Source organism: Urocitellus parryii, chromosome 6, assembly GCF_045843805.1.
Source record: "Urocitellus parryii isolate mUroPar1 chromosome 6, mUroPar1.hap1, whole genome shotgun sequence".
NCBI classification, from domain to species: Eukaryota; Metazoa; Chordata; class Mammalia; order Rodentia; family Sciuridae; genus Urocitellus; species Urocitellus parryii.
Window position 1 is genome coordinate 88,308,700 of NC_135536.1, and position 10,229 is coordinate 88,318,928.

A 10,229-nucleotide genomic window follows, 5' to 3' on the forward strand; every position below is an offset into this window, starting at 1 on the left:
TCTGAGAAGGGGAAGCCTGGCCTTGAGAGCTGCGAAACCGCTACACTGAGGCTGGACTGCGCGGGGAGCGTCAGGAAAGAGGCTGAGAAAGCCGGGACTTCCCCCTGGTGTCGAGACCCGGAACTGCAGCAGGGCCTGGCGGGGGGGGCTTGGTAGGCAGGGCACGCCCACCAGCCGGCGGCGCTCGGGCCACTAGGGGCGCACCCGCCTTGGCCCCACCCCGCCCTCGCAGCCCCTGCGGCGCCTGCGGGTGGAGGCCCGGCGGCTGACTGCTCCCGCAAACGCGGGGCTCTGAGAACCCGGAAGTTACGCCATAGGCGTGCGCCAGGGGAGCGGGAGTCAGCTGAGCTGCCGGGCGAGGTTGGGGGGATCGGCTAAGAGGAGTTTGGGTTCACTTGGGGGCCGAGTGGGGTGCAAGATTGCTCCAGATTCAAGGGGAAGGACTCTCCCACCTTCTTTCTCTATAAAGCGAGAGCGAGAACGTCCAAGGAGGCCGCGGTGGCTGGTTCCCAGGATCTGTCAGAGGCTGGGGAGTCGCAGCTTCCAGTCCGGGGCGACGGGGATCCCTGGGGGCAGCCCAGTCGTGATCTCCGCGCCCCGGACGAAGGACCCAGAGGTCGAACACCATGGCGTCCATCCTGGATGAGTATGAGGACTCGCTGTCGCGCTCCGCTGTCTTGCAACCCGGCTGCCCTAATGTGGCAATCCCCCACTCGGGTAAGAAAGAAAGGGGCGCCGATGCCCCCTTTTGGCACCTTTGGGGCATGAGCGGGAAGGGCGGCTCCAAAAACTCGGAATCACCTCCGGAACTTGAATTTTGCGACTCCTTATTTTCCTCCAGCTCTCTTGGCTCCCAGCTGGCGAATGGTGGAAGTTTGAAAGAGCCATAAGAGCAGCCGCATGATCTAGGGCCTGCCACTAGGGTCCTTTCTAAAGAGGGAAGTGGGGCTCAGTTAAGGAAATACTTGCCTACAGGGCCGCAGTTGAGCTGTTGGGAGAATCGAAAATAGAATACAGTTTTTTCCTGATACCTGATTTTTCTGCTTTCCCACCATACCCGAGTGAGAATAGGATAATGAAATTTGTGGAAAAGGAATGTTGTAGAAGGAGGGATGGTCCTAAAGAGAATTTGTCACTGATCTGGGAGAAATGGAGATGAGATATTCTTGGCCTTAGCTAGAGCTGTGTTCGGGGAAATTTTTGTAGAAAGTAGTGCAGAGTTGGCAGAGAGCTGGTCACATTTTGAGCAATTGTCTAGTGAGAAAGCTGCTGCAGTTTTGTTAACACCAATGATTGGAGCGGTTCCCCAGGGCTCCCTCTGCCTTCAGGCTTCTGAAAACTCACTGTTTTTTCACTACTGCATGTTCAGGGAGGAGATAGATAATGAAGTTGGGATTAAGCTAAACAGGGGTTGTGGGACCAAAGACTGATAAAAGAGAATGCTCAAATCAACTCCCTGTAAGACTCACACCCTCCTCTCCTCCCATTACCACTGGAACTAGGTACATCCTGCTGTAATAGCATCTCAGGTGATCAAGAATCAACCATTCCCTGCTGTCAGAAGTGTGAGAAGAGGCCAAGACCCTTACAACAAACGACTTGATCTCAAACTATTTGTTAAACAAAGTGTGGATGGGGAGGAACTACTGGGAGAATTTCATGTAGCACTGTTGTTTCTTGGGGTTTTTTGTTTGGTTTTGTTGCCTGTCTCTTCCATAACTAGTGTTTTCTTTTTTTTTTTTTTTATAAAGTCTAAATAGAGATTTTTTTAAAGTATTTTATTTACATTTTAGTTTTTGGCAGACACAACATCTTTGTTTGTATGTGGTGCTTAACATCGAACCCGGGCCGCACGCATGCCAGGCGAGCGCACTACCACTTGAGCCACATCCCCAGCCCCATAACTAGTGTTTTCTAAACTTCTTGCCTGTAGGGTATGTGAATGCCCAGCTGGAGAAGGAAGTGCCCATCTTCACAAAGCAGCGCATTGACTTTACTCCTTCTGAGCGTATCACCAGTCTTGTGGTCTCCTGCAATCAGCTCTGCATGAGCCTGGGCAAGGATTCACTGCTCCGGTAATTTAGATCCCAAAAGCTTTTGCAATAGGGAATGGAAGGGTATTAGTTGGGGCCTTTCTTTCATTCGGGGCAAGGGAAGCAGTGGATTTGGAATTTTAAGGATGTGTTCTATTTGTTCCTGAACCAACATAGTGTAGTAGTAGTAGCTAAGAATCAGACAGACATATTCAGATTCCAGCGGTACCACTTAGGAGCTATGGAATTTTTTTTTTTTTTTTCAGTAGTAGGGATTGAGCAGAGGGGCACTTTATCATTAAGTTACATCCCTACCCACCTCCTTTTTACTTTTTATTTTGAGATAGGGTCTTGCTAAATTGCCTAGGCTGACTTTAAACTTGCAGTCTTTCTTCTTCAGCCTCCCGAGTAGCTGGGATTACAGTTATGCCCCACTATGCCTAATCCCAGCTATGAGATCGTTTTTTGGAGGGCAGGTACCAGGGATTAAACTCAGGGGCACTTGACCACTGAGCCACATCCCCAGCCCTATTTTGTATTTTATTTAAAGACAAGGTCTCACTGAGTTGCTTATCACCTCGCCATTGCTGGGGTTGGCTTTGAATTCATGATCCTCCTGTCTCAGCCTCCCAAGCTATTGGGATTATAGGCGTGTGCCACTGTGCCCAATTCCAACTATGGAATCTTTAGCAAGTCACCTAATCTCTGTAAACATGGTCCTTCATCTGTTAAATATAGCTCTAGCTTACAAGTTGGTCACAGTGGTCATTGGAACAATCTATAGAGTCCTGAAGTATATCCACTAGAAATAGAAATAATATATGACAAAAGTGTCATCAAAATTGTTTATCTATCTAGAAAACCATCTTGGGTAAACAGAGTCTCTGTCTCACAAAATGAATTCTAGCCAGGTGCTGTGCGCCTATAATCCCAGTGGCCCTGGAGGCTGAGGCAGAAGGATTTCAAGTTCAAAGCAGTCTTAGCAAAAAAGTGCGGTGCTAGGCAATTCAGTGAGACCCTGTCTCTAAATAAAATACAAAATAGGGCTGGGGATGTGGCTCAGTGGTCAAGTGCCCCTGAGTTCAATCCTTTGTACCCCAAAACCAAAACAAAGCCAAAAAAAACAGCTGCACCTGTTGTTAACTAATGGAATGTTCATGAAATATCACAAATTGACAAAAGCACATTACAAATTAATACACATGTGAAGGCTTTTTTGGTAATAACATCAACAAAAACCTGTTTATGTTATAAACATGAAAAAAGATGTTAGCATCAATTTTCTAGGTTGGGAATGATGTTTGAAAAGCAAATCATTACCTTTTTCTTTATGCATATTTATATTAACTCTTTAGTGAGAATAAGCATATAACTTGGAAAGGATTTAATTAGAAAAATGTAATTTAAATGGATACATTCAAAGTTATTTTGAAGATTGAGATAATACTAGATTAAATTCTTGGTATGGTGCTTGATATATAGAAAGTGCTCAGTAACCACCAGCAACTCTGTTGTTCTCATCTTACCCCAGCAGTCTGAGATAAGCCTCCCATATGCACTGGAGATCTTTTTTCCTATAAAAGTATAGATGGACACAATACCTTTATTTTATTTATTTATTTATTTATTTTTTATGTAGTGCTGAGGATTGAACCCAGTGCCTCACAGGTGCTAGGCATGCACTCTACCACTGAGTCACAACCACAGCCCCACACTGGAGATCTTTTGAGCATAGGGGAAAGACTTCTCAGAATGAAGTGGGAGATTTCTCAGAATTGAGGGTTCTTAATAGGATCTATGTTTCAGGGTTCTTTTGGGATTTTATTCAGAATTTTGGTGTATATGTAGATTTCAGGGAAGAATGACTATGACTTTTACCAGAGAATTTCACAATCCAAAAGAGGATCTTCCCTTCTTTAGAGTGATACTGTGGCTCTTATCCCCACAGCATTGACCTTGGCAAAGCAAGTGAACCCAACCATGTAGAGTTGGGGCGTAAGGATGATGCTAAAGTTCACAAGATGTTCCTGGACCATACTGGTAAGTGGTGGTGAAGATCTGACAGGGACTTCTGGGTCAGTCACTGCCTGGGAGGGTGGGATCTGAGGAGGGAAGGGGCCGGGAGGGGGCTAAGGGTGGAAATGGCAGCATCCTCTAGGATGCCATATTCTGTCCTCTCTAGGCTCTCATCTGCTGATTGCTCTGAGCAGCACTGAGGTCCTCTATGTGAACCGTAATGGACAGAAAGTACGGCCACTAGCACGCTGGAAAGGACAGCTGGTGGAGAGTGTAGGTTGGAACAAGGCACTGGGCACTGAGAGTAGCACGGGACCCATCCTGGTTGGCACTGCTCAAGGCCAGATCTTCGAAGCAGAGCTTTCAGCCAGTGAGGGTGGACTTTTTGGCCCTGCCCCAGATCTCTACTTCCGTCCATTGTACGTGCTAAATGAAGAAGGAGGCCCAGCACCTGTGTGTTCCCTCGAGGCTGAACGGGGCCCTGATGGGCGGGGCTTTGTTATTGCTACCACTCGGCAGCGCCTCTTCCAGTTCATAGGCCGAGCAGCAGAGGGGGCTGAGGCCCAGGGCTTCTCAGGGCTTTTTGCTGCCTACACAGATCACCCACCACCATTCCGTGAGTTTCCCAGCAACCTGGGTTACAGTGAGTTGGCCTTCTATACCCCCAAGCTGCGCTCTGCACCCCGGGCTTTTGCCTGGATGATGGGGGATGGCGTGTTGTATGGCTCATTGGACTGTGGCCGGCCTGACTCCCTTCTAAGTGAGGAGCGAGTCTGGGAATACCCAGAGGGAGTAGGTCCCGGGGCCAGCCCACCCTTAGCCATCGTCCTGACACAGTTCCACTTCCTATTGCTGCTGGCCGACCGGGTGGAGGCAGTGTGCACACTGACTGGGCAGGTGGTGCTGCGGGATCATTTCCTGGAGAAGTTTGGGCCGCTCAAACACATGGTGAAAGACTCCTCCACAGGCCAGCTCTGGGCCTACACTGAGCGCGCTGTCTTCCGCTACCATGTGCAGCGTGAAGCCCGGGATGTCTGGCGCACCTACCTGGACATGAACCGCTTTGACCTGGCCAAGGAATATTGTCGAGAGCGGCCTGACTGCCTGGACACAGTCCTGGCCCGGGAGGCTGACTTCTGCTTTCGCCAGCATCGCTACCTGGAGAGTGCCCGCTGCTACGCCCTGACCCAGAGCTACTTTGAGGAGATTGCCCTTAAGTTCTTGGAGGCCCGACAGGAGGAGGCTCTGGCTGAGTTCCTGCAGCGAAAACTGGCCAGTTTGAAGCCATCCGAGCGAACCCAGGCCACACTGCTGACCACCTGGCTGACAGAGCTCTACCTGAGCCGGCTTGGGGCCCTGCAGGGTGACCCCGAGGCTCTGAATCTCTACCGGGAAACACGGGAGCGTTTCCGTGCCTTCCTCATCAGCCCTCGCCACAAGGAATGGCTATTTGCCAGCCGGGCCTCTATTCATGAGCTGCTTGCCAGTCATGGGGACACGGAACACATGGTATACTTTGCAGTGATCATGCAGGACTATGAGCGGGTGGTGGCATACCACTGCCAGCACGAGGCCTATGAGGAGGCCTTGGCTGTGCTTTCTCGCCACCGTGACCCCCAGCTTTTCTACAAGTTCTCACCCATTCTCATTCGTCACATCCCTCGCCAGCTGGTAGACGCCTGGATTGAGCTGGGCAACCGGCTGGATGCCCGGCAGCTCATCCCTGCCCTGGTGAACTATAGCCAGGGTGGAGAGACCCAGCAGGTGAGCCAGGCCATCCGCTACATGGAATTCTGTGTGAATGTGCTTGGGGAGACTGAGCAGGCCATTCACAACTACCTGCTGTCACTGTATGCCCGCGGCCAGCCAGCCTCGCTGCTGGCCTACCTGGAGCAGGCTGGGGCCAGCCCACATCGTGTACATTATGATCTCAAGTATGCGCTGCGGCTCTGTGCTGAGCATGGCCATCACCGTGCTTGTGTCCATGTCTACAAAGTGCTGGAACTATATGAGGAAGCTGTGGATCTAGCCTTGCAGGTAAGTTTTGTCCCCAGTCAGGAGAGGAACCTGGAGAGCAGTAGGTTCAGAGACTGAAGGGTTGGCAGGGGAGAAGGCTAGAGGATGCTGGCTTCTCAAGAAAAAGATTACAGATCAGGGCTGAGAGTATAGTTTAGTCAGTAGAGTGCTTATTTAAAAAAAAAAAAAAAGAAAAAAGAAAAGAAACAAACAAAGGTATTGTGTTCATCTACAACTAAAAAATATTAAAAAAAAAAAAAAAAAAAGAAAGTGCTCAGAACAATGCCTGGCACATACATATGAGTAGAAGGAGAAGCTGCTGAGTTACCTTTCTCAAATTATGAATTGCACTTGCCTTAGGATCAAATGAAATGCTATTTAATATGTAAATTCCTGGGCCTGAACCCAGAATTTACTGAATCAGAATGTCTGAGGATAGGACTCAAAAATCAATATTTTAAACATGTTCCCCAAGTAATTTTTAAATTCTCTGAAATTGGAGCCCTACCAACATAAGTAGCTTCTTTTTCATAGCTGTGACAGGAACAGGCCCATTACTGGCTCTGGTTCTCCCTGGGCATCTGTCTATCTTGTAGTCTCTTTCCTGGGTGAGGAGGGGGCTTGACCCTAACACCCCCAGTTTCCCCACAGGTAGACGTGGACCTGGCCAAGCAGTGTGCAGACTTGCCTGAGGAGGATGAGGAACTACGAAAGAAGCTGTGGCTGAAGATTGCTCGGCATGTGGTGCAGGAGGAGGAAGATGTGCAGACAGCTATGGCCTGCCTGGCCAGCTGCCCCCTGCTCAAGATCGAGGATGTGCTACCCTTCTTTCCTGATTTTGTCACCATTGACCACTTCAAGGAGGCGATCTGTAGCTCACTTAAGGCCTATAACCATCATATCCAGGAGCTGCAGCGAGAGATGGAAGAGGCCACAGCCAGCGCCCAGCGCATTCGGAGAGACCTGCAGGAGCTACGGGGCCGCTATGGCACTGTGGAGCCCCAGGACAAATGCGCCACTTGTGATTTCCCTCTGCTTAACCGCCCTTTTTACCTTTTTCTCTGTGGCCACATGTTCCATGCTGACTGCCTACTGCAGGCCGTGCGGCCTGGCCTGCCTGCCTATAAGCAGGCCCGGCTTGAGGAGCTGCAGCGGAAGCTGGGGGCTGCACCCCCACCAGCCAAGGGCTCTGCCCGAGCCAAGGAGGCTGAGGGTGGGGCTGCAGCAGGAGGGCCCAGCCGAGAGCAGCTCAAAGCTGATCTAGATGAACTGGTGGCTGCTGAGTGTGTATACTGTGGGGAGCTGATGATCCGCTCTATTGACCGGCCCTTCATTGACCCCCAGCGCTATGAGGAGGAGCATCTGAGCTGGCTGTAGAAGGGTGTCCTGTGAAGAACGGGCAGGCATGGGGAGCTGCTACTTGGCCCTCTTGGGATGGCCACACCCTGTCTGTGCTCAGTCATCTGTGGTTATGTTGGGGAGTGGGAATAGAACTGTCATCCTGAAGTGTCAGGGGTGAGGGCATTCTGCCAGCTGCCTGCTGTGCTTCAGACCCACCTTAGAACTGCTGTTACTCAGGCCACCAGCCTGGAGAGGTCAGAAACTGGATTCACTCCCACTCCTGTATCTAACAGTTCCTTTGTCCTTGTCATTCCCCACCCTGTTTTTCTTCTGGATTGCGAATACCCTTCTTTCTTTGCTTTATGGCCTCTGGACTCCCAACCTTTCTCTGTCAGAGAAAGCCTCCTCTTCTCTCTGCCCCAGGTGTACCAGAAGTGAAAAGATAGCCCTCCCACTTCCTGAGCTCTGGTGGGGAAGGTGATACTAATGGTGGCCCTGGTGCACACTCTGGACCTCCACTATGAGGGGCGCCTTGGGGCTGGGGACCTCATAGAAGACATTGGGAGAGCATTAAAATGTCTGCACTGCATTGGTGGCGCTGGAGTTGATGGCTTTGTTGATGCTAAGCTTAATGATGTAGGAGGGGCTGGGATGCCACAAGGAGTCTGCCAGGGCCCTGCAGACCTTCAAGCCATGGCACATGGTCCTTCACCTGGAGATGAAGACAGGAAGATCTTGTCAGATTCTGCTTTCTTCCTTGTCTCCCTCCTCTATCTTTTGACTCAGTTGAGGATTATATTATAGCCCATCATTTTAAATCACAGAGTTCCCTCTGGCCAACAGGTGGTGCTGCTGCCCACAGAATCCATCCAACTCAATCAACTTGGAGCACTGGTTTCTCAAGTCATTGGTACTTCCTCGTCTATTCCCTACCTGGTGGCCCCAAGAATTTTCTGGAAATCTCCACTGGTTAATCAGTTAACCCTAAACCCCTTGTTCTTCCCTCCACTGTCCTATACATGCTAGATTTTACTTGCCCTCTCCCAACTTGGATACCTGCATTCACTGCTTCTGCCTTGGCTTTGCTATTGCCATTATTCATGGCATTTGGCTTTTCTCCTCACCTTGCTCCTGTGACATGCCCCTTCTCCCAGATTATACTTTCTTATTTGGAGCTGGAGGCCACATCCTGGGGAGTCCTAGAGCAGGGCCTTCCAGTGACAGCAGTTCAGCACCTTTTGCTCAGTGGACAGTCCCACCCTCAGCCTCCTGCTAGGCTCTGGGTATGATCTATCCACTGGCCCATATTGGTAGAAAATAATGTGTTCCTGTAATCATGCTGGGATCAAGCTCACCTAGCTGCAAATGTTCCTGTCTCTTCTCCAGCCTAATCCTCTCCTAGGAGTTTTATCTCCCACAATCCTGGTTGAATCACCCTCCTGAGTTCCCTAACCTCTAGAATAGAATCTCTTTATAGTCTCTGCCAACTGAGAGGGGTGGAAGCTGCCCATTTAATGACTCCCAGGCTCCCCGACTTTCCCCAGAAGCAAGAGTAGGAGCAGATAGAGGAGAGGGGTCCCATTGTGGGGGACCCTAAACTGTTCCAAGAAAATTTGAGGGGCTCCTCTCCTCCCTATGTAGCCTAAGGCTCCCTCATACCTACATGTAACTAAAGGAGGGCTCAGGGGATTCCCTTTTCCCTACTGTCAGTGAATACTGAGTATAAAACCTTGGTCTGCCACTGGTGTGGTCAGTTGCTTATTTAGCTAAAACAGCTTGGGATTTCTGTCCTTGTACATAATGGGTGCCTAATACATGTTAGTTAAACAAATACTGCCCTATTGCTCCCCACTCCCAGAGGGCTTGGCTAAAGCAGCCTGGGATGCTCCTGCCCCTTCTGTCTTCTTCTAAGTGAGCCCATCTGGTCCTAGGCTTTTTCCTCTTTCCTGGGAAAAGGCCCCAGGCTTCTCTGGCACTAACAGAAGGGGTTCCGGTGAGTCAGGGCAACGGGAAGCCACAGCTTTTAGATCCCTGGAAATCAAGCAAGGCTTGGAATGGAGCGCAGAGAAGGTCCTCAGAGCTTTGGCCCTAAGCCTGGGGGAGGGCCAAAAGTGTATGTGGGGGGGGGGTTTAGCAGCTGTGTGGGCAGGGGCCAAGATGAATGAGCTGCTCCTGGAGCCGTCACTGGAAATAGGAGGAGTGGCCACAGGCAGTGACGCTGGGACTAGGGCAGGAGGCCTGTAAACAAGGAAGCCACCTGGGGGAGATACAGGGCGGCCACTGGTCCTGAAGAGCAGGTGCTTCCTGAGGCCCGCCCTTGAGAGGGCCCTAGGGGCCGCTGGGATCAGTCGCCCTCCGGCACTAGGAGGCGCTGTCTACTGGCATTCCCGCACCCATCGCTCCCTACCGCAGCTTCTGGGGGAGTGGTCACCGGAGGGTGTGCCTGCTGGGAGTCCCTGGCCCCGCCGACCCGCCCTCCCTCCTCCTGTTCCCAAGGCGGACTAGCCAAGGGCACCAGCCCTGACAGGCGCGGGGTTCAGCCTGGCCAGCCTAGAAATGAGCTCATTCCTCCCGAGACCACCGATTCTTGGGTTCCTGCTCCTCCTCCTAAGGCCCGGGTCGCTTGCCGAGGGCCTGGCATCAACCTTATTGGTTGGGAGGGGGCTCTGAGGCCACCAGTCTGCAGGCTGCCCTTGACGCTGCCCCCCTGGCGCCAGGGAAACAAAAGGTTAGGGGCCCAGAAGGAGTTATCTGGCCCCCCCCCCCCGGGTGGGGGTAGGGGGCCTGAAGGGGCACACCTCCTCGCCACTCCCGCAGCTCTGA

At 51.3% G+C, this 10,229-nt stretch overlaps 1 protein-coding gene across 1 annotated transcript; it reads left to right on the top strand.

Annotated features, from left to right (window-relative positions):
• Positions 1-305: 305 nt before the first annotated feature.
• Positions 306-9,120, top strand: Vps18 (VPS18 core subunit of CORVET and HOPS complexes). Its single transcript, XM_026391808.2, has 5 exons — positions 306-717; positions 1,934-2,075; positions 3,982-4,073; positions 4,216-6,086; positions 6,717-9,120. The coding sequence occupies exons 1-5, from the start codon at positions 627-629 to the stop codon at positions 7,440-7,442; spliced, it is 2,922 nt and encodes a 973-aa protein (XP_026247593.1). The 5' UTR covers positions 306-626; the 3' UTR covers positions 7,443-9,120.
• Positions 9,121-10,229: the final 1,109 nt, after the last annotated feature.

Excerpts from the sequence above, each read along its gene's own strand:
- Vps18 (XM_026391808.2), top strand. The coding sequence starts at position 627 with ATGGCGTCCATCCTGGATGAGTATGAGGACTCGCTGTCGCGCTCCGCT. Across the intron at positions 718-1,933 it reads TGTGGCAATCCCCCACTCGG|GGTATGTGAATGCCCAGCTG; the intron begins GTAAGAAAGAAA and ends TCTTGCCTGTAG. Across the intron at positions 6,087-6,716 it reads CTGTGGATCTAGCCTTGCAG|GTAGACGTGGACCTGGCCAA; the intron begins GTAAGTTTTGTC and ends GTTTCCCCACAG.